The sequence below is a fragment of the Gouania willdenowi genome, chromosome 4 (genome assembly GCF_900634775.1).
Source record: "Gouania willdenowi chromosome 4, fGouWil2.1, whole genome shotgun sequence".
Taxonomy (NCBI): Eukaryota; Metazoa; Chordata; class Actinopteri; order Blenniiformes; family Gobiesocidae; genus Gouania; species Gouania willdenowi.
Window position 1 is genome coordinate 2,105,600 of NC_041047.1, and position 23,980 is coordinate 2,129,579.

The 23,980-nt window shown below is 41.1% G+C and overlaps 3 protein-coding genes across 3 annotated transcripts in view; all 3 read left to right on the top strand.

Moving 5' to 3' along the window:
• LOC114461628 (mucin-17-like) overlaps positions 1–9,442 on the top strand; it is a 35,497-nt gene extending 26,055 nt beyond the window's left edge. Inside the window, exons 45-55 of the mRNA XM_028443861.1 lie at positions 2,458–2,670; positions 2,770–2,874; positions 3,611–3,778; positions 5,373–5,489; positions 5,574–5,786; positions 5,886–5,990; positions 6,096–6,263; positions 7,859–7,975; positions 8,373–8,477; positions 8,867–8,982; positions 9,380–9,442. Of these exons, the coding sequence (XP_028299662.1) occupies positions 2,458–2,670; positions 2,770–2,874; positions 3,611–3,778; positions 5,373–5,489; positions 5,574–5,786; positions 5,886–5,990; positions 6,096–6,263; positions 7,859–7,975; positions 8,373–8,477; positions 8,867–8,982; positions 9,380–9,442 (1,490 nt within the window). The remainder of the gene's footprint in view (positions 1–2,457; positions 2,671–2,769; positions 2,875–3,610; positions 3,779–5,372; positions 5,490–5,573; positions 5,787–5,885; positions 5,991–6,095; positions 6,264–7,858; positions 7,976–8,372; positions 8,478–8,866; positions 8,983–9,379) is intronic.
• A 2,648-nt stretch (positions 9,443–12,090) lies between these two features.
• LOC114461629 (uncharacterized) lies at positions 12,091–17,889 on the top strand (the record flags this gene model as incomplete). The annotated part of the gene is made up of 17 exons (XM_028443862.1): positions 12,091–12,225; positions 13,550–13,666; positions 13,751–13,963; positions 14,280–14,384; positions 14,497–14,664; positions 14,786–14,902; positions 14,998–15,201; positions 15,321–15,425; positions 15,548–15,715; positions 15,819–15,935; positions 16,230–16,457; positions 16,576–16,680; positions 16,788–16,955; positions 17,075–17,191; positions 17,287–17,490; positions 17,610–17,714; positions 17,837–17,889. Coding segments are annotated over exons 4-17 (1,902 nt in total), but the record flags the coding sequence as incomplete, so codon positions are not given.
• A 1,042-nt stretch (positions 17,890–18,931) lies between these two features.
• On the top strand, positions 18,932–23,980 carry LOC114462184 (urokinase plasminogen activator surface receptor-like). Its single transcript, XM_028444879.1, has 12 exons — positions 18,932–18,968; positions 19,076–19,243; positions 19,365–19,481; positions 19,577–19,779; positions 19,899–20,003; positions 20,126–20,293; positions 20,397–20,513; positions 20,809–21,036; positions 21,155–21,259; positions 21,349–21,516; positions 21,615–21,731; positions 23,208–23,980. Exons 5-12 carry the CDS (start codon positions 19,979–19,981, stop codon positions 23,714–23,716), a joined length of 1,437 nt encoding a protein of 478 aa, XP_028300680.1. The 5' UTR covers positions 18,932–18,968; positions 19,076–19,243; positions 19,365–19,481; positions 19,577–19,779; positions 19,899–19,978; the 3' UTR covers positions 23,717–23,980.

The following is a 23,980-nucleotide window of genomic DNA, read 5'->3' on the forward strand; positions in this document are numbered from 1 at the left end:
CTTCCTTTAATAAATTAAAAAACTGAATACTTTTTTAAAGCGCCGTTTTTAAACTATATGGGTCAATAATAGGGATGTAACGATTCACTCAACTCCCGATACGATTCGATTCACGATACTGGGTTCACGATACGATTTTTTTCACGATTTATTTTACAAAATGGGAATGTAGTCAAATGATGACTGAAAAATATTCCTTTTTTATTTGGGAAAAAAACTAGAAAATACTGTATTATCTTCCTTTTATTTTCTATTGTCAAAACAATCCCTTGATAAACTATTCAAATCAATGCAATTTAACTAAAAATAAATTTTGAAATAAATAAAGGAATAATACAAATGAAGAAGAAGCTTATTAATTTAAATTCTGGTTCTATAGTAAACAATACAAAACTGCATGATAGTTCTTTTTCTTTTTAAAAGTGCACCTGAAAATGTATTTTGTGCCTTAACCGTTGGACTTTAAAGAAAAAAAAAAAAAAACCCGTCAATGCACTGATTTACGTCAGATATTTGTTTGGACCAGCAGAGGGCGCTGGTAACCTAGTGGCCGGTTGCCATGCAGATATTCTGTGCAGTGAAGAAGAGATGATATGTGCTTGCTGACAGAGCTTATAGAAAAACGTGAGTTTTACAGATATTCACGTAATATTACAGATCTTCTTTCAATGCTAAAGGGGCAATAAATCATTCATTAACATGTAACATTAACATGTAAGAGTAGAAGGCAGCCAGAAACAAAGTAGTAGCAGATTCTGCCCGCCGGTACACTGCTAGACAAGAGAAGGGATAAAAATGTAGCGCCCTCTGCTGTTTAAAAAAAGTACTGCGATTCAAATTTCAAAGTATCGATGTCAATCGTGATACCTATGAATCGATTTTTAACTGCCTTACGATTAATCGTTACATCCCTAGTCAATAATATCACGTGAACACAAACAACCAATTAACCTAAATGTTTAATAGAAGAATCATGAATCAGCGTTAAAGAAGCACGGACAATTGCCCGTTGCGGAGCATCCGTCTCTCATTCTGAGTGACAGCTGTCTAATCTGCCATGTTTCAGCACCAAAGACAGCACAAAATCACAGCTAATTTAGCCACTCTCATCACAGAGGCCACTACGCTTTCAGAACAAAAAACCCACAAATACCAAATATTTACAAACTTTTACAGCATAAATCCTAAAACACTGGCTCTGATTGGCTACCATGAAACATGACGCCGCCTAAGCCAATTATAATCGCTCACCTTGTTTTTAACCCACCTCCTCACAACAGCTGAGTAAGAAGCCATGGTTGCTTTCAGATAACAGTTTATTCAATCAATGCATGTAACGCACCACTTTTAACGTTCAGTAATGATAACGGCGTTGTAACGGCGTAAAAAGTAATTAGTTAGATTACCCCGTTACTGAAAAACAAACGCCGTTACATAACGCCATTATTTTAAACGTCGTTATGCCAAACACTGCTTACGCGGTTCCTTCCACTGTGGTAGACGTTAAAATCTCAGTTATTAATCCAACAGAACGTGTAACTGTGTCCAATCCTGATGGTCTTTATGAAGATAAACTCTATGTCACATTTTACAACGTATTTAAACGAGTTCTTTGTTTTTTTTCACCAGAACGTCTTCATTTATCATCTCTGTTCTGAGTTGTTTCCTGGTTTGTTGCCGCTGTCGACACTAATTTGCGAGATCTGCCACTCAGGTCACTTAAGGTGGCAGTTCTCGTGAGGCTAGTGACGGCGTTCAGTTTAGTGAGGCATCTTTTAATTATTATTACATTAAAATACGGGAATGGCGGGAAAGAGGGGTAAAATACGGGAGTTTCCTGGCCAAAACAGGATACTTGACAGGTATTCTCATGTCTCCTGGATAGTTCTCCTCCTGTGTCCTGTCTGGTTCTCTGGCATTAGCATCGTTGCTACATGTGCTGCTGCTCTCCTCTGTGATTTCCACAGAAACAAGCTTGGACTTCTGAACCTCAGGCTTAGCTTTACTTATTGACTTTAAAAAACTCTTTATATCAAACTGCTTTCTTTTAGCCATTATCTACTGTCTTCCAAGGTGACAGAGAAACAATTTTTGCGCAAAATCACACTTAGGACGTAGCGTGGGGGCGTGGTTTGACATTGTTTACTCTCAGTCGTGCTGAGTTTTCATTTAATTTTGTGTGTAGAATGACATTTCCAGTGATTTCAACTCAATAAAAGACACAGCTATCCAAATATAATACTTCAAAATGCAATCAAAATACCTAAAAGCAGATGAGGTGCTGAAGAAAAACAAAAAAAAAAACAGGGGCAGGATCCAATCAAATAAGTGCTGGTCAAAATCTGGGAGGTGCCAGATTGTGCTCCGGTAGGATCCAGCCCAAATTGAGCTCTGATTATATTGCATTAAATCAACATGTTTTCTCTTAATTGTATCTTGTAATTTTCTGATTCTCAGTATCCAGTCCTTCTGGAACATCCCCAGTTATCGGCTGCACATCTTCAAACTTGTGTAATGATGCCTCAAGTCTGGGTAACGTTCTGTACAGTGACGGTAGTTCTCAAGTCGTCAGCGGTCCAATCTGCTGTCAGGGAAGTCTGTGTAATATGTTCCCATCATTCTCCCCACCTGCTGTTACAACGACTGTTCCACCACAGGTTACCTCACCAGGTACACCTAATGTTATTATGAGATAGAAAAGTAACCTTATGTCTATCTATTGACATATGTTCTTTGTTTTACTAATGATCATTTTTCTCTATATTGCAGCTCTTCAGTGTCAGAGCTGTGCAGATCCCAGTGATCCCCTGTGTTCCATTCAGACATCTGTAACATGTCCCTCTGGTTCCATGTGTGCTACCATTTACACACAAGGTAGGTAACATCTCTACACTACATCTATTTTAACCACAGATACTTTATGCTTTAATGTTTTAAAGATTTAATTTGACTTCATTAATGTTATGCTCCAACTGCTGAAACGACACCTGAGTAGCAACAAACAGTCAAAATAAAGCCAAGTAGACGAGTCAATTTTGTTGGATTCATTTAATTCTCACATACGAAGCCAAACACTTCCCGAGTGGGGAAGGTGAGGGCTGGGAGTTTGTGCCAAATAAATGAAACAACAAAAACAATCCAGGGCCTATCAAACTCTAACACTAAGCAATATTGAAAAAGAATAAATAACAATTCTTACTGACGAACTAAAGGAGAGGCCAAAATTTACATGGGATGGCACCAACTACTAAACTAATGTTTCTGGACATTTAGATTACTAGGTGTGCAAAGCGTAGGAGGTACATCGTCTTACCTGGCCCTACATCTTACCACCACACCGAGATCAAAACAAGTTTGAGTTTCCACTCGAACAATCACAAAGTCACCAAGTTGCAGCAGCAGCACAGGTTGACCAGCTCTCACCCGACTTCTTCTCCAAGTGTGCTGCCCAAACCCTTATTTAGTGCAGGCCACCTAACAAGGATAGGTGAGAGCTGCGGCAGCCAGTTGATTAGAGCCTGCTTGAAACAAAAGAGAAGGGGTCACCAATGATCACAACAGTGCAATGTGTAAATGCACGTAACAATCAATCTTCACTCTACATCTACAGCTCAAGCTAATGGACTTCCACCACTCACAGTCTTCAGAGGGTGTGCACAGTCCTCCCAGTGTCCAGCCACAGGCTCCTTTACATTTTCAGCCAATGTGGGAATTATCCAAGTGACTCAAACTGCTGAATGCTGCAACTCAGATAATTGCAATTCTGGACCTGCATCTGGTAAGTGGAGCAACTCAAACTACAGTGGGGTATTCCAGAAAGCGGGTTATGTTCAAACTCTGAGTATCTTCGGGCCTAAACAAGGGAAACTCTGAGTTTGCGGTTGTTAAAGCGAGGTAGGTTCTATTCTGAGTCTGTCGAGATGGTAACATTTTCCATGAACTGAACCTGCTCGCTGGCAAGATTTTGTCTAAGAAACCCTGGGTTTCTACCAGGCTCCGCCCACTTAAACACCGCTTCTCAAGGAAAACTTTAATTTATCTTGATACTCTTCTCTGATACACATTAGTAACATCACACATTGCGAACGTATGCTCACATCGTTACTAATGTGCTGCTTTACTCTTTTTTGAAATTGGTTTTTTTTCAACATTGGTGAAGCAGAGCTTTTAGGGAAAGGTTCTGTAAGGTTGATATGCATTAAAACACCGACTGACGTCTGTAGTAAAGTTCCCTGGAAACAAACCTGATGCAAATGTAAAGAGGGATATGTCAATTTAAAGGAATACACATTTAAGGCTCAGCATTTACATTAGTTCTTCCTGTAATACAGCTGGATATATACTTATTAACTGTAGAGTAAGTCTGACAATCCAAATGTTGCGGTTGGGCAGGGGTTAAGGAGGTGCACTTGAAAGCATTGGGTCAGGAGTGCGAATATGACCTGGGTCATCATTTTATTACGTTTACTTGTAACGTCTAGAATACATTTTTTTGCACATCCAGATGACTCTGATGACTACATTACATTCAAAATCAATGTAAATGACGCAACGTCAAGTGGTTGTCATTGTCTGTAGAGCTGTGGCTGCAGCAGAGGGCTGTACACTTCCTCTACTTACTGGGGCCAAATCAAAGTAAGCATACTCCTTGAATACAAATTTTAAATTCTAAGTATATTTTGAGTTAACTCATCCTTTAGTAACTCTGTAAGTTGATCATTTAAACTGTAAGTACAGCTGGAGCTGTCTATGATAAGTGCTGTAAACGTATGGCTGTTGAAAAAGTGATCAGCCATCTCAGTGCTGCTGCCCTCCCAGCACTGCTGTCGGCTCCGCAGACACATGCTATTCATACTATTCATATTATTCCCCGGTCGTCACTGTCGTGATGAAGCGATGAAGTGACCAAAAAGCGAGACAAAGTTCAGGCGACTCATCACGGACGATTTAAGCGACTATAGTCGCTGAAGTAGCGTTCTGTGTGAACCCACCCTTAAAACATGCTCATATTCCCCTATAGACACCAGCTTATTTAATCCATCGGGGTGAAATAAATGACTCTCTTTCGGCTGGTTGCCATGGTAGCTCGTGTTGTCTTTGCTTCATTGATGATGGCTTTTTATCACGCTCGTGCATGTAAGTAACCCAAGGTTTACACACTACGAGTTAATTGATCCACTTCATACATGCTGTAATGAAATTGGATTCCCTGAGTTTCCCATAGTGGGGTATGTTGACCCAGAGTTTATGGATAGACTCAGAGTTTGTTGAACCTCCTTTCTGGAATACACCTCTGGTGTAATGATTTCCAATAATACTCAATAGAAATGTTGAGGTACTTAATGTACAATTGTGTTGTGTGTCTCTTTCAGCTCCTGCTCCTTTGCCTTTAAATGGTCAGGAGTGTCACGCTTGCCTCCCTGGAACCACTCAGTGCTCGTTTCAAATTAGGTGCTTTGGAGTCGAGGACAGATGTTTTGCAGCAATTGGTGAGTCTTCAAAAAGTCATCATGTTAAAAAAAAGAAATATTTTTACTTATAAATTAACAATTAATTTTATTTTATAATCACAGTATCCAGTCCTTCTGGAACATCCCCAGTTATCGGCTGCACATCTTCAAACTTGTGTAATGATGCCTCAAGTCTGGGTAACGTTCTGTACAGTGACGGTAGTTCTCAAGTCGTCAGCGGTCCAATCTGCTGTCAGGGAAGTCTGTGTAATACGTACCCATCATTCTCCCCACCTGCTGTTACAACGACTGTTCCACCACAGGTTACCTCACCAGGTACACCTAATGTTATTATGAGATAGAAAAGTAACCTTATGTCTCTCTATTGACATATGTTCTTTGTTTTACTAATGATCATTTTTCTCTATATTGCAGCTCTTCAGTGTCAGAGCTGTGCAGATCCCAGTGATCCCCTGTGTTCCATTCAGACATCTGTAACATGTCCCTCTGGTTCCATGTGTGCTACCATTTACACACAAGGTAGGTAACATCTCTACACTACATCTATTTTAACCACAGATACTTTATACTATAATGTTTCAAGGATTTAATTTGACTTCATCAATCTTCACTCTACATCTACAGCTCAAGCTAATGGACTTCCACCACTCACAGTCTTCAGAGGGTGTGCACAGTCCTCCCAGTGTCCAGCCACAGGCTCCTTTACATTTTCAGCCAATGTGGGAATTATCCAAGTGACTCAAACTGCTGAATGCTGCAACTCAGATAATTGCAATTCTGGACCTGCATCTGGTAAGTGGAGCAACTCAAACTACAGTGGGGTATTCCAGAAAGCGGGTTATGTTCAAACTCTGAGTATCTTCGGGCCTAAACAAGGGAAACTCTGAGTTTGCGGTTGTTAAAGCGAGGTAGGTTCTATTCTGAGTCTGTCGAGATGGTAACATTTTCCATGAACTGAACCTGCTCGCTGGCAAGATTTTGTCTAAGAAACCCTGGGTTTCTACCAGGCTCCGCCCACTTAAACACCGCTTCTCAAGGAAAACTTTAATTTATCTTGATACTCTTCTCTGATACACATTAGTAACATCACACATTGCGAACGTATGCTCACATCGTTACTAATGTGCTGCTTTACTCTTTTTTGCAATTGTTTTTTTTTCAACATTGGTGAAGCAGAGCTTTTAGGGAAAGGCTCTGTAAGGTTGATATGCATTAAAACACCGACTGACGTCTGTAGTAAAGTTCCCTGGAAACAAACCTGATGCAAATGTAAAGAGGGATATGTCAATTTAAAGGAATACACATTTAAGGCTCAGCATTTACATTAGTTCTTCCTGTAATACAGCTGGATATATACTTATTAACTGTAGAGTAAGTCTGACAATCCAAATGTTGCGGTTGGGCAGGGGTTAAGGAGGTGCACTTGAAAGCATTGGGTCAGGAGTGCGAATATGACCTGGGTCATCATTTTATTACGTTTACTTGAAACGTCTAGAATACATTTTTTTTGCACATCCAGATGACTCTGATGACTACATTACATTCAAAATCAATGTAAATGACACAACGTCAAGTGGTTGTCATTGTCTGTAGAGCTGTGGCTGCAGCAGAGGGCTGTACACTTCCTCTACTTACTGGGGCCAAATCAAAGTAAGCATACTCCTTGAATACAAATTTTAAATTCTAAGTATATTTTGAGTTAACTCATCCTTTAGTAACTCTGTAAGTTGATCATTTAAACTGCAAGTACAGCTGGAGCTGTCTATGAAAAGTGCTGTAAACGTATGGCTGTTGAAAAAGTGATCAGCCATCTCAGTGCTGCTGCCCTCCCAGCGCTGCTGTCGGCTCCGCAGACACATGCTATTCATACTATTCATATTATTCCCCGGTCGTCACTGTCGTGATGAAGCGATGAAGTGACCAAAAAGCGAGACAAAGTTCAGGCGACTCATCACGGACGATTTAAGTGACTATAGTCGCTGAAGTGGCGTTCTGTGTGAACCCACCCTTAAAACATGCTCATATTCCCCTATAGACACCAGCTTATTTAATCCATCGGGGTGAAATAAATGACTCTCTTTCGGCTGGTTGCCATGGTAGCTCGTGTTGTCTTTGCTTCATTGATGATGGCTTTTTATCACGCTCGTGCATGTAAGTAACCCAAGGTTTACACACTACGAGTTAATTGATCCACTTCATACATGCTGTAATGAAATTGGATTCCCTGAGTTTCCCATAGTGGGGTATGTTGACCCAGAGTTTATGGATAGACTCAGAGTTTGTTGAACCTCCTTTCTGGAATACACCTCTGGTGTAATGATTTCCAATAATACTCAATAGAAATGTTGAGGTACTTAATGTACAATTGTGTTGTGTGTCTCTTTCAGCTCCTGCTCCTTTGCCTTTAAATGGTCAGGGAGTGTCACGCTTGCCTCCCTGGAACCACTCAGTGCTCGTTTCAATTAGGGTGCTTTGGAGTCGAGGACAGATGTTTGCAGCAATTGGTGAGTCTTCAAAAAGTCATCATGTTAAAAAAAAAAGAAATATTTTTACTTATAAATTAACAATTAATTTTATTTTATAATCACAGTATCCAGTCCTTCTGGAACATCCCCAGTTATCGGCTGCACATCTTCAAACTTGTGTAATGATGCCTCAAGTCTGGTAACGTTCTGTACAGTGACGGTAGTTCTCAAGTCGTCAGCGGTCCAATCTGCTGTCAGGGAAGTCTGTGTAATACGTACCCATCATTCTCCCCACCTGCTGTTACAACGACTGTTCCACCACAGGTTACCTCACCAGGTACACCTAATGTTATTATGAGATAGAAAAGTAACCTTATGTCTCTCTATTGACATATGTTCTTTGTTTTACTAATGATCATTTTTCTCTATATTGCAGCTCTTCAGTGTCAGAGCTGTGCAGATCCCAGTGATCCCCTGTGTTCCACTCAGACATCTGTAACATGTCCCTCTGGTTCCATGTGTGCTACCATTTACACACAAGGTAGGTAACATCTCTACACTACATCTATTTTAACCACAGATACTTTATGCTATAATGTTTTAAGGATTTCATTTGACTTCATTAATCTTTACTCTACATCTACAGCTCAAGCTAATGGACTTCCACCACTCACAGTCTTCAGAGGGTGTGCACAGTCCTCCCAGTGTCCAGCCACAGGCTCCTTTACATTTTCAGCCAATGTGGGAATTATCCAAGTGACTCAAACTGCTGAATGCTGCAACTCAGATAATTGCAATTCTGGACCTGCATCTGGTAAGTGGAGCAACATGAATTACAGATGTTAAAATTGCAAACATGTTCTTCAGACCGATTTATTTAATACATTCTGAGCTTGTAAACAAATAATTGTGTTGTGGGGTCTATTTCAGCTCCTGCTCCTTTGCTTTTGAACGGCCGCCAGTGTCACGCTTGCCTGCCTGGAACCACTCAGTGCTCGTTTGCGACACAGTGCTACGGAGTTGAGGACAGTTGTTTTGCTGCACTGGTGAGTTTTAAAATAATACATCTCTTTAGAATCCTCTTAAGTTCTGATATTAACATTAATTTGATTGATACATTTTCTCATTCTCAGTATCCAGTCCTTCTGGAACATCCCCAGTTATTGGCTGCACATCTTCAAACTTGTGTAATGATGCCTCAAGTCTGGGTAACGTTCTGTACAGTGACGGTAGTTCTCAAGTCGTCAGCGGTCCAATCTGCTGTCAGGGAAGTCTGTGTAATACGTACCCATCATTCTCCCCACCTCCTGTTACAACGACTGTTCCACCACAGGTTACCTCACCAGGTACACCTAATGTTATTATGAGAGAAAAGTAACCTTATGTCTCTCTATTGACATATGTTCTTTGTTTTACTAATGATCATTTTTCTCTATATTGCAGCTCTTCAGTGTCAGAGCTGTGCAGATCCCAGTGATCCCCTGTGTTCCACTCAGACATCTGTAACATGTCCCTCTGGTTCCATGTGTGCTACCATTTACACACAAGGTAGGTAACATCTCTGCACTACATCTATTTTAACCACAGATACTTTATACTATAATGTTTCAAGGATTTAATTTGACTTCATCAATCTTTACTCTACATCTACAGCTCAAGCTAATGGACTTCCACCACTCACAGTCTTCAGAGGGTGTGCACAGTCCTCCCAGTGTCCAGCCACAGGCTCCTTTACATTTTCAGCCAATGTGGGAATTAATCCAAGTGACTCAAACTGCTTGAATGCTGCAACTCAGACAATTGCAATTCTGGACCTGCATCTGTAAGTGGAGCAACTCAAACTACAGTGGGGTATTCCAGAAAGAGCGGGTTATGTTCAAACTCTGAGTATCTTCGGGCCTAAACAAGGGAAACTCTGAGTTTGCGGTTGTTAAAGCGAGGTAGGTTCTATTCTGAGTCTGGTCGAGATGGTAACATTTTCCATGACTGAACCTGCTCGCTGGCAAGATTTTGTCTAAGAAACCCTGGTTTCTACCAGGCTCCGCCCACTTAAACACCGCTTCTCAAGGAAAACTTTAATTTATCTTGATACTCTCTCTGATACACATTAGTAAACATCACACATTGCGAACGTATGCTCACATCGTTACTAATGTGCTGCTTTACTCTTTTTGCAATTGTTTTTTTTTCAACATTGGTGAAGCAGAGCTTTTAGGGAAAGGCTCTGTAAGGTTGATATGCATTAAACACACCGACTGGACGTCTGTAGTAAAGTTCCCTGGAAACAAACCTAATGCAAATGTAAAGAGCTATATGTCAATTTAAAGGATACACATTTAAGGCTCAGGATTTACATTAGTTCTTCCTGTAATACAGCTGGATATACTATTAACTGTAGAGTAAGTCTGACAATCAAATGTTTTGGCGGTTGGGCAGGGGTTAAGGAGGTGCACTTGAAAGCATTGGGTCAGGAGTGTGAATATGACCTGGGTCATCATTTTATTACATTTACTTGTAACGTCTAGAATACTATTTTTTTGCACATCCAGATGACTCTGATGACTACATTACATTCAAAATCAATGTAAATGACGCAACGTCAAGTGGTTGTCATTGTCTGTAGAGCTGTGGCTGCAGCAGAGGGCTGTACACTTCCTCTACTTACTGGGGCCAAATCAAAGTAAGCATACTCCTTGAATACAAATTTTAAATTCTAAGTATATTTTGAGTTAACTCATCCTTTAGTAACTCTGTAAGTTGATCATTTAAACTGTAAGTAACAGCTGGAGCTGTCTATGAAAAGTGCTGTAAACGTATGGCTGTTGAAAAAGTGATCAGCCATCTCAGTGCTGCTGCCCTCCCAGCGCTGCTGTCGGCTCCGCAGACACATGCTATTCATACTATTCATATTATTCCCCGGTCGTCACTGTCGTGATGAAGCGATGAAGTGACCAAAAAGCGAGACAAAGTGCAGGCGACTCATCACGGACGATTTAAGTGACTATAGTCGCTGAAGTAGCGTTCTGTGTGAACCCACCTTAAAACATGCTCATATCCCCTATAGACACCAGCTTATTTAATCCATCGGGGTGAAATAAATGACTCTCTTTCGGCTGGTTGCCATGGTAGCTCGTGGTTGTCTTTGCTTCATTGATGATGGCTTTTTATCACGCTCGTGCATGTAAGTAACCCAAGGTTTACACACTACGAGTTAATTGATCCACTTCATACATGCTGTAATGAAATTGGATTCCCTGAGTTTCCCATAGTGGGGTATGTTGACCCAAAGTTTATGGATAGACTCAGAGTTTGTTGAACCTCCTTTCTGGAATACACCTCTGGTGTAATGATTTCCAATAACACTCAATAGAAATGTTGAGGTACTTAATGTACAATTGTGTTGTGTGTCTCTTTCAGCTCCTGCTCCTTTGCCTTTAAATGGTCAGGAGTGTCACGCTTGCCTCCCTGGAACCACTCAGTGCTCGTTTCAAATTAGGTGCTTTGGAGTCGAGGACAGATGTTTTGCAGCAATTGGTGAGTCTTCAAAAAGTCATCATGTTAAAAAAAAGAAATATTTTTACTTATAAATTAACAATTAATTTTTTTTTTATAATCACAGTATCCAGTCCTTCTGGAACATCCCCAGTTATCGGCTGCACATCTTCAAACTTGTGTAATGATGCCTCAAGTCTGGGTAACGTTCTGTACAGTGACGGTAGTTCTCAAGTCGTCAGCGGTCCAATCTGCTGTCAGGGAAGTCTGTGTAATACGTACCCATCATTCTCCCCACCTCCTGTTACCACCCCGCCAGGTACACATATTGTTATTATGAGATAGAAAAGTAACCTTATGTCTCTCTATTGACATATGTTCTTTGTTTTACTAATGATCATTTTTCTCTATATTGCAGCTCTTCAGTGTCAGAGCTGTGCAGATCCCAGTGATCCCCTGTGTTCCACTCAGACATCTGTAACATGTCCCTCTGGTTCCATGTGTGCTACCATTTACACACAAGGTAGGTAACATCTCTACACTACATCTATTTTAACCACAGATACTTTATGCTATAATGTTTTAAGGATTTCATTTGACTTCATCAATCTTTACTCTACATCTACAGCTCAGCTAATTGGACTTCCACCACTCACGTCTTCAGAGGGTGTGCACAGTCCTCTCCCAGTGTCCAGCCACAGGCTCCTTTACATTTTCAGCCAATGTGGGAATTATCCAAGTGACTCAAACTGCTGAATGCTGCAACTCAGATAATTGCAATTCTGGACCTGCATCTGGTAAGTGGAGCAACATGAATTACAGATGTGAAAATAGTTAAAATTATTTGTGGAGGATTTGAAAGATATGTGTAGCGCTCTTGCTCCTCTAATTCTTTGAGCAAGGCCCTGAAGTCTTTATTAAATGATATTGAATTTTTAATTAGCCTATACAACCGCAGATCTATTAAGATGAAATCAAACAGGAAAAATTATGGCCCATTAAGAATTTCGGCAGAAATAATAAACACCAAAAGTTGGGATTAATAATGCTTTATATCAAACTTATTATTTTCTTTTTGAATTAACCAAACATAAAAAACCAATGTTTAGGTAATCAAAGAGTTAGGTAAGGTAAAAATAAAACACTCACAAAATGTGGGCCCACTGTAAATAAAATTAAAACTAAATAAACCGTCAAAAAGCCGGCATATAAAAATAAAACAAGTTCAGGCCTGTATTTCAGGGTGTTCTCCTCCCCTCACTTCCACGCCGATAGAAAATGGCGGATCTCCGTGGTGCATTCAAGGTCCAAACTCTCCACGTGGTGTTAGCTCCTCCAACGGTGAAAATCCTCTCTCCGACAGCAGCAGTCACTTCACACCACACCAGCCTAGTTTCTCCTCTCGTTCCCCGAGCAGGACAGGTGGATGGCTGATTGACGCGTAGCACTGAATCACTCTGCTGGACAAGCTAAGCTAAATGCTAACAGGCTGATGTACAACTCTCACCAACTCGCACACAGAGTCCGCTCAGTAGACTGTGTCGGGTTGACAATCTCACGTCCTCTTCTGTGTGGTTGGTCCTCTAAAACATGAACTCTTAACATGGACTTCCTTTTTACTTTTCTCTCTCAACTTTATCTCCTTTTCTTTCTCTCCCGTTTTTTTCTTCTCTTCTTCTCTCCCGTTTTCCGCGGCTGTTTTCCTCCACAGCACCTCCCCTGGTCACTTCTGGTCACCACACATATACTCTTTAAACCAAACAAAACATATTCTTTGCCTTATACAATTGGTTTAGTTTACATACAAAAATAAACATTCCTTTTCAAGTAACAGAAAAATACATTTGTTTTCAACTGTACAGAGAATAATAAAACAAATAACCTCCTTAATCAGTGAACATTTTCCTACTGGGCTACATATGTTTTCAGTTTCCTAACAGATTAATCTGTTTTATGGCAGTGGGCGTGGAATGGAAGCAGGCATGTAAACGTAGGGTTAATGGTTCTAACCTGACCCTGTCTATCACTGTGGGATGTTGAGCAAGTGCCTTAACCTTAATTGCTCGTGTTGTATGTCGTTTTGGATAAAAACGTCTGATAAATGATTATAATCTATTTCAGCTCCTGCTCTTTTGCCTTTAAATGGCCGTCAATGTCACGCTTGCCTTCCTGGGACCACTCAGTGCTCATTTGCGACACAGTGCTACGGAGTCGAGGACAGGTGTTTTGCAGCAACTGGTGAGTCTTTAAATCATCATGGTATAAAAATATTGTACTTTTTAATCATTGCATGATCGTATCTTATATCTTTCTCATTCTCAGTATCCAGTCCTTCTGGAACATCCCCAGTTATCGGCTGCACATCTTCAAACTTGTGTAATGATGCCTCAAGTCTGGGTAACGTTCTGTACAGTGACGGTAGTTCTCAAGTCGTCAGCGGTCCAATCTGCTGTCAGGGAAGTCTATGTAATACGTACCCATCATTCTCCCCACCTTTGACGAGACCTTCTTTCCCGACTGCCGCCCCACTCAGAGGTAAAGCAGGGCCTTGAAATACAATACAATAGAACATGTATTTAAATCCACCCGAGTTTACACTTGTCATTTATGTGGCCATGCCTTAAATCTCAATACATAATCTTGTCTAACTCACAACAATGAAGAATTATTGGACTATGTGTATTTTGACAATTTTTTTGTCTCTTGTAAATTTGAAAATGTATCCAAAACTGTGCAATAAAATGGTATGAAACTAAATGTTTTTCTCCTTTCTTTAGTTAAACTATTTCAATCAACATTTATTATAGTTCCTCGGTCTGCATATTTTATTTCCTGTTTCCTTTTTTTAAAGGACGTCAGTGTCATAGCTGTGCAGATCCTAATGACTATTCATGCTCACATGTAGTACCAGTGATGTGTCCGTATGACACCATTTGTATAACCGCTGTCACTCGAGGTAATTGTTCCCTTTATTTCCAGTTCTATATTCCAAATATATAAAATGAATGTGCTTTTAAGGTCTCTGTGCTTTAAATCAACATCTAACATGTGTCATGTGCACTCTGTAGCCACTGTTCCAGGACATCCTGCAGTGAAGATCTACAAAGGCTGTGCACCGCCCTCCAAATGTCCAGCCACAGGCTATCACACCTTCTCCATCAATGTGGGAGCTTCACGCGTGCTCACATCTGTCAAGTGCTGTGACTCAGATTACTGCAACTATGAAACTCTTCCTGGTAAATACAGATAAATTTGTTTCTCTAGAATTTCTGTGTCTAACAATAAATAAAAGTAACAATTAATGTTATCAAGAAGATTCTGTTCTTAGTTGAAGTATTTTCTTTGTTTCTCTCTCAGTTCCTGCTCCACGTCCACCAAACACTCTGAAATGTCACTACTGCATCCCTGGTACCTATCTGTGCTCCATCACTGTCCAGTGTCGTGGAGATGAGGACAGATGCTTCTATGCCACTGGTTAGTTCTTGTGTTCTGTACAAGAACATTTGTCCTGTCTTCATGTACTTCCATTGCACTGACTTCATTTGCTAAAACATGCGTTTCAATCACAGTAACAAGTCCATCTGGAACGTCTCCACTTCTCGGCTGCACTTCTTCAAACATGTGTGATGCTGCTGCAACAATGCAAAACCTCATGTACAAGGAAGGATCTCATTACATCAGCAATGGACCGACGTGTTGTTACGGAGCTTTGTGCAACGCTCACTCAGCAAAAACTACACCGATACCACCAACGGTGCCGCAGACGCCCAAAGGTATCTCTCAGTTACAACCCACAGAGAAATAAAAGTCTGGAGGAATCTACAATGATAGACTCACATTTTACACCACTACAAACATGGCCACAGTTACAGTGATGCTTGTTTCTTTCCAGCACTTGAGTGTAAAGCGTGTGACCTAACACATGATCCACTGTGTTCACACCAAGTCTCAGTGACATGCCCCCCCCACACCATGTGCTTCACAGCTTCTGTCAGAGGTGAGGTGTTTTTTTCACTGCTTTGTTTCATGCATCTGTTACTTTACTGTGACATCAATGAGTGTTTATTCTGAATGGTGTTTCTGTCCTCTTTTAAGTCCTATTTCTATCAACTCTTTCAGCCAATTCACCAGATCATCCAGCAGTGTATATCTCCAAGGGCTGTGCCCCCTCCTCCAGGTGTCCTTCTACAGATTATCAGTCGTACTCAGTCAATGCAGGTGTTTCTCATACTTATGCCACTGTGAAATGCTGCGACACGGACAACTGCAACTATGATTCTCTGCCTGGTACATACTCATTGTTACATATCAGAAACCTTGATAGTTTTACAGTTAGATATGCTACTGTCAGGTTTAATCCAATGTTCATTGATGTTGTTTTGTGTTTCAGCGCCTCCACCTCGACCGTATTCAGGTCAGCGGTGTTTCTTTTGTGTTCCTGGCACCAGTGACTGCTCATTAACGCTTCAGTGTCATGAAGGAGAGGACAGATGCTTCAAAGCAACTGGTGAGAATTTATAGGACTTACAAAAATCTTTAGTTTGGCCAACCTGCCCATATCAGTGCTGTGAGGGGTCTCTAATGATTGATTAATATACCTCTACAGTTTGATGGTGTTCAAAGATAATAGGCTAAACTGCTGTGCACCAATAAGCTTTCCTCATCGTTTTAGGGTCTGCATCAGTTTGACATTTTCCCACAGGAATGTTTAGTGTTGAGAAAACCATCACACTGCTGATCACAGCCCTAATTCCAGAAGTGGAAACCAGCAATAATTCAAACACATTTGTTTGGTCCACAGTGACGACTTCATCTGGCACGTTTCCACTTCTTGGCTGCACATCGTCCAACGTGTGTGATGCTGGTTCTAAGTTGGGTTCCCTACTGTACAAAAATGATTCGTACCTCGTCAGCAGCGGTCCGCACTGTTGCCATGGAGATTCATGCAATTACCACCCAAAAACTGTCGGCCCTCCAATATTGACCCCTCCTTCTCCGATCGCAACTACATCAAACCCCCTTTCTGGAGGTAGGCCACAGTTTTTATTGACTTTAGTTCCAAATAGTTTTAATATTGTTATGGTTTAATGGTTGTTATTGAAATGTTCTGTAACTTTTTAGTTTTAATGCTTTCTTCTTTCCCACAGGACGTCAGTGTCATAGCTGTGCAGATCCAAATGACTATTCATGCTCACATGTTGTACCAGTGACGTGTCCCTATGACACCATGTGTGTAAACGCTGTCACTCGAGGTATTTGTCTCTATTTTCTTGTCCGTCTTATCATAAATAAAGGCATGTGCTTTTAAGGTCTCTGTGCTTTAAATCAACATCTAACATGTGTCATGTGCACTCTGTAGCCACTGTTCCAGGACATCCTGCAGTGAAGATCTACAAAGGCTGTGCACCGCCCTCCAAATGTCCAGCCACAGGCTATCACACCTTCTCCATCAATGTGGGAGCTTCACGCGTGCTCACATCTGTCAAGTGCTGTGACTCAGATTACTGCAACTATGAAACTCTTCCTGGTAATACAGATAAATTTGTTTCTCTAGAATTTCTGTGTCTAACAATAAATAAAAGTAACAATTAATGTTATCAAGAAGATTCTGTTCTTAGTTGAAGTATTTTCTTTGTTCTCTCTCAGTTCCTGCTCCACGTCCACCAAACACTCTGAAATGTCACTACTGCATCCCTGGTACCTATCTGTGCTCCATCACTGTCCAGTGTCGTGGAGATGAGGACAGATGCTTCTATGCCACTGGTTAGTTCTTGTGTTCTGTACAAGAACATTTGTCCTGTCTTCATGTACTTCCATTGCACTGACTTCATTTGCTAAAACATGCGTTTCAATCACAGTAACAAGTCCATCTGGAACGTCTCCACTTCTCGGCTGCACTTCTTCAAACATGTGTGATGCTGCTGCAACAATGCAAAACCTCATGTACAAGGAAGGATCTCATTACATCAGCAATGGACCGACGTGTTGTTACGGAGCTTTGTGCAACGCTCACTCAGCAAAAACTACACCGATACCACCAACGGTGCCGCAGACGCCCAAAGGTATCTCTCAGTTACAACCCACAGAGAAATAAAAGTCTGGAGGAATCTACAATGATAGACTCACATTTTACACCACTACAAACATGGCCACAGTTACAGTGATGCTTGTTTCTTTCCAGCACTTGAGTGTAAAGCGTGTGACCTAACACATGATCCACTGTGTTCACACCAAGTCTCAGTGACATGCCCCCCCCACACCATGTGCTTCACAGCTTCTGTCAGAGGTGAGGTGTTTTTTTCACTGCTTTGTTTCATGCATCTGTTACTTTACTGTGACATCAATGAGTGTTTATTCTGAATGGTGTTTCTGTCCTCTTTTAAGTCCTATTTCTATCAACTCTTTCAGCCAATTCACCAGATCATCCAGCAGTGTATATCTCCAAGGGCTGTGCCCCCTCCTCAGGTGTCCTTCTACAGATTATCAGTCGTACTCAGTCAATGCAGGGTGTTTCTCATACTTATGCCACTGTGAAATGCTGCGACACGGACAACTGCAACTATGATTCTCTGCCTGGTACATACTCATTGTTACATATCAGAAACCTTGATAGTTTTACAGTTAGATATGCTACTGTCAGGTTTAATCCAATGTTCATTGATGTTGTTTGTGTTTCAGCGCCTCCACCTCGACCGTATTCAGGTCAGCGGTGTTTCTTTTGTGTTCCTGGCACCAGTGACTGCTCATTAACGCTTCAGTGTCATGAAGGAGAGGGACAGATGCTTCAAAGCAACTGGTGAGAATTTATAGGACTTACAAAAATCTTAGTTTGGCCAACCTGCCCATATCAGTGCTGTGAGGGGTCTCTAATGATTGATTAATATAACCTCTACAGTTTGATGGTGTTCAAAGATAATAGGCTAAACTGCTGTGCACCAATAAGCTTTCCTCATCGTTTTAGGGTCTGCATCAGTTTGACATTTTCCCACAGGAATGTTTAGTGTTGAGAAAAACCATCACACTGCTGATCACAGCCCTAATTCCAGAAGTGGAAACCAGCAATAATTCAAACACATTTGTTGGTCCACAGTGACGACTTCATCTGGCACGTTCCACTCTTGGCTGCACATCGTCCAACGTGTGTGATGCTGGTTCTAAGTTGGGTTCCCTACTGTACAAAAATGATTCGTACCTCGTCAGCAGCGGTCCGCACTGTTGCCATGGAGATTCATGCAATTACCACCCAAAAACTGTCGGCCCTCCAATATTGACCCCTCCTTCTCCGATCGCAACTACATCAAACCCCCCTTTCTGGAGGTAGGCCACAGTTTTTATTGACTTTAGTTTCCAAATAGTTTTAATATTGTTATGGTTTAATGGTTGTTATTGAAATGTTCTGTAACTTTTTAGTTTTAATGCTTTCTTCTTTCCCACAGGACGTCAGTGTCATAGCTGTGCAGATCCAAATGACTATTCATGCTCACATGTTGTACCAGTGACGTGTCCTATGACACCATGTGTGTAAACGCTGTCACTCGAGGTATTTGTCTCTATTTTCTTGTCCGTCTTATCATAAATAAAGGCATGTGCTTTTAAGGTCTCTGTGCTTTAAATCAACATCTAACATGTGTCATGTGCACTCTGTAGCCACTGTTCCAGGACATCCTGCAGTGAAGATCTACAAAGGCTGTGCACCGCCCTCCAAATGTCCAGCCACAGGCTATCACACCTTCTCCATCAATGTGGGAGCTTCACGCGTGCTCACATCTGTCAAGTGCTGTGACTCAGATTACTGCAACTATGAAACTCTTCCTGGTAAATACAGATAAATTTGTTTCTCTAGAATTTCTGTGTCTAACAATAAATAAAAGTAACAATTAATGTTATCAAGAAGATTCTGTTCTTAGTTGAAGTATTTTCTTTGTTTCTCTCTCAGTTCCTGCTCCACGTCCACCAAACACTCTGAAATGTCACTACTGCATCCCTGGTACCTATCTGTGCTCCATCACTGTCCAGTGTCGTGGAGATGAGGACAGATGCTTCTATGCCACTGGTTAGTTCTTGTGTTCTGTACAAGAACATTTGTCCTGTCTTCATGTACTTCCATTGCACTGACTTCATTTGCTAAAACATGCGTTTCAATAACAGTAACAAGTCCATCTGGAACGTCTCCACTTCTCGGCTGCACTTCTTCAAACATGTGTGACGCTGCTGCAACAATGCAAAACCTCATGTACAAGAAGGATCTCATTACATCAGCAATGGACCGACGTGTTGTTACGGAGCTTTGTGCAACGCTCACTCAGCAAAAACTACACCGATACCACCAACGGTGCCGCAGACGCCCAAAGGTATCTCTCAGTTACAACCCACAGAGAAATAAAAGTCTGGAGGAATCTACAATGATAGACTCACATTTTACACCACTACAAACATGGCCACAGTTACAGTGATGCTTGTTTCTTTCCAGCACTTGAGTGTAAAGCGTGTGACCTAACACATGATCCACTGTGTTCACACCAAGTCTCAGTGACATGCCCCCCCCACACCATGTGCTTCACAGCTTCTGTCAGAGGTGAGGTGTTTTTTTCACTGCTTTGTTTCATGCATCTGTTACTTTACTGTGACATCAATGAGTGTTTATTCTGAATGGTGTTTCTGTCCTCTTTTAAGTCCTATTTCTATCAACTCTTTCAGCCAATTCACCAGATCATCCAGCAGTGTATATCTCCAAGGGCTGTGCCCCCTCCTCCAGGTGTCCTTCTACAGATTATCAGTCGTACTCAGTCAATGCAGGTGTTTCTCATACTTATGCCACTGTGAAATGCTGCGACACGGACAACTGCAACTATGATTCTCTGCCTGGTACATACTCATTGTTACATATCAGAAACCTTGATAGTTTTACAGTTAGATATGCTACTGTCAGGTTTAATCCAATGTTCATTGATGTTGTTTTGTGTTTCAGCGCCTCCACCTCGACCGTATTCAGGTCAGCGGTGTTTCTTTTGTGTTCCTGGCACCAGTGACTGCTCATTAACGCTTCAGTGTCATGAAGGAGAGGACAGATGCTTCAAAGCAACTGGTGAGAATTTATAGGACTTACAAAAATCTTTAGTTTGGCCAACCTGCCCATATCAGTGCTGTGAGGGGTCTCTAATGATTGATTAATATAACCTCTACAGTTTGATGGTGTTCAAAGATAATAGGCTAAACTGCTGTGCACCAATAAGCTTTCCTCATCGTTTTAGGGTCTGCATCAGTTTGACATTTTCCCACAGGAATGTTTAGCGTTGAGAAAACCATCACACTGCTGATCACAGCCCTAATTCCAGAAGTGGAAACCAGCAATAATTCAAACACATTTGTTTGGTCCACAGTGACGACTTCATCTGGCACGTTTCCACTTCTTGGCTGCACATCGTCCAACGTGTGTGATGCTGGTTCTAAGTTGGGTTCCCTACTGTACAAAAATGATTCGTACCTCGTCAGCAGCGGTCCGCACTGTTGCCATGGAGATTCATGCAATTACCACCCAAAAACTGTCGGCCCTCCAATATTGACCCCTCCTTCTCCGATCGCAACTACATCAAACCCCCTTTCTGGAGGTAGGCCACAGTTTTTATTGACTTTAGTTCCAAATAGTTTTAATGTTGTTATGGTTTAATGGTTGTTATTGAAATGTTCTGTAACTTTTTAGTTTTAATGCTTTCTTCTTTCCCACAGGACGTCAGTGTCATAGCTGTGCAGATCCAAATGACTATTCATGCTCACATGTTGTACCAGTGACGTGTCCCTATGACACCATGTGTGTAAACGCTGTCACTCAAGGTAGACATAATTGTCTTATTTATATTATAGTCATTAAATGTTCTCTGTGCAATAAGTCAACTTTAACATGTTTCTTTGTCACTCTGTAGCCACTGTTCCAGGACATCCAGCAGTGAAAATCGACAAAGGCTGTGCACCGACCTCCAAATGTCCAGCCACAGGCTATCACACCTTCTCTGTCAGTGTGGGAGCTTCACGTGCTATTACATCTATTAAATGCTGCGACTCTGATTACTGCAACTATGAAGTGCCTGCTGGTAAATTAAATATTTACAATTTAATGAACAGAAAATATGTTATCACAGCCTTTTCGGGAAAATAATTTATTCATGTTTGTTGTATCTTTTTGTGTCAGTTCATCCAACCCAGCCAGAAAATGGGCGACATTGTTACTTTTGCCTTCCTGGTAGCACTGAATGTTCTCTTATTGGAAAATGTCACGGAGAGGAGGACAAATGTTTTAGTGCCACAGGTGAGTCTGCACTGGGATAAAGTATAACATTTTTCCTCTCTGACCAGTGAACACCTGTCGTTGGGCTTTATTATACTAACATGGCCAAACTTGGATGTTCATAATCAGGGGCGTCATGTACAAAGACTTGAGTGAAAAAAGGCATACACTGAATTCCAGAAATTGTCATACGCACCAAAATATTGAGATCTATAGATCTCTGAATCCAAACACATTTCCTTTCATCAAGCAAATCAACATGAACATGAGCTAACATGTTGGAGTACTCAATCCCTCCCTGTCCACGCCCACATTAGGATATGCAAATTACATTTGATGATTAATTGAGGAAAGAAGAGGTTTTATAGTGAACTACAGATAATTAGAGATGCCCCCCACATACTGTATTAGTGTTTTGTACCACAAAGCATGAAACGGGGGGGCAGTCTGCCATGCACACCACATTTCTTCGCACGATGCGAGTGTATCCATTCATTCAGTGTGCATCGGTAAATTTTATGGATGAAATCGAGATGCATCGGTCACTGCGTGCCTGCATCAGTAAAATCCATGGTTGCACTGATTTTTTTATTCATCCATCAATCCATCCATACATTTTCTGACCCACTTGTTCCTGTTTTCAGGGTTTTTTCATGTTGTATTTCATTCTATCTTGTGTTTCCAAGGCACATTGCTTTGCGTTTTGTTTTGAACAGGGACTGAAACCGGTAAGTAAAAAAAAAAAGTTACAAAAACACAACGGTCAGTGAGAGCAGCAGCAGCTATAGATGAGATTCATAACGCACATAAAATCTTTAAATCACAAGTAGAAAGATGGTAAACTTGAGCAGATGCAGGTGGTTTATAAATACTGTCATGCTGATAAACTTTGCATTAACTGAGGGCCTGACTCGTATCGATACGGTCATCCATTCCTGTTCCTTATGTTGAATCTGGTTCCAAATCCCAAGGCTACTTGTAAAAAGGCCTGTTTTTTGTTGTGTTTTTTGAAACAAAGTTGCAGTAGTGATTATAAGCAAAATGTGTACTTTTTTGTTAAATTTGCTGCTTATAAGGAATACAATAATTCCTCTGCCTCTAGTACCATACTGAATTGAAGCTACTTATTTACTATTTACATTTTTGGTATAATTTTTTTGCATCATATTGAATTGCATTGTGTAGAATTGAATCGCCATCAAATCGTATTGAACGGGTGAATCGTATCGCATCGTATCACCAGGGAACTCAATGTATTGCTAATGTATCGTATCACTGGCAGTGTATCGAGGTGTGTATCGAATCATTGTCAGATGGAGATTCACATGCTTAATGCGTACACATCCTTTGCACCTGATGCAGAAGGTCTATGCATTGTCCCTAAAATAAATAAACAAATAAAAAAAAGAAGAAAAACAAAATAACATCTGTCCATTTTTTAATTCTTTGTGGACCAAATAAGGAGACTTAATCAGGTCTCTTGTTTTTATTTTACAGTTACTGATTCCTACGGCACAGTCCCGCTCCTTGGCTGCACATCCTCTAAGGTGTGTGATTCTCCTGAGGCTTTGGGCGTCATATTGTACAAAGACGAAGCTCATAGAATAAGCAGTGGGATGACATGCTGCCATGGGAATTTATGCAACAATCTGACGACACCTGTATTTCCCACTGCAATTCCAAAGTGTGCCTCAGAGCCCGTGTGTAGCCCGAAACAGTGTCCGGCCAAAGCCAATGCCACTCTCAGAAGCCTAATAAAGAGTCTACAAACTCTGCTCAGGCAACTACAAAGCCTGCTCAAACAATTGCAAAGTTTAGTGAAGAAATTTCAAGACCTGCTGAAGTGGCTCCGCACACAGCTGAAGGCAAAAGAAGCTCTGGAGCCTCTTCAGAACTTCCTAAAGCAACAGCAATACTACTTGAAGCAAGTCCAGCTCCAAATAAAGGAACTGCAGCAACAACTGAGGCAGCTGCAAAAACACCAGGCTCGTCACTGCTACTGCTAACCTAACCAACCACCAACACACACACACACCCACTTCCCCACCTCAGTTTGGATCACATCACTGCGCTCTTTTCCAGACTTGTCTCTATTTTTGAGTTTTAGCTTTTAATGTTGAAAGGGATGTTGGGCTCTTTAATCTTGCTGTGATTAATTTGTGCAATAATTTATTTCTTTATCTGTTCATCAGATTTTTGATTTTGCCTTATTTCAATCTCTTGATTTTCTTCTCATTAACGTCATTCAATAAAATTCCAATTGCAACCAG

Coding starts and splice junctions, on each gene's coding strand:
- LOC114462184 (XM_028444879.1), top strand. CDS start 19,979: ATGTGCTTCACAGCTTCTGTCAGAG. Junction 20,004..20,125: donor CTTCACAGCTTCTGTCAGAG/GTGAGGTGTTTT, acceptor CAACTCTTTCAG/CCAATTCACCAGATCATCCA. Junction 21,260..21,348: donor TGTAAACGCTGTCACTCAAG/GTAGACATAATT, acceptor GTCACTCTGTAG/CCACTGTTCCAGGACATCCA.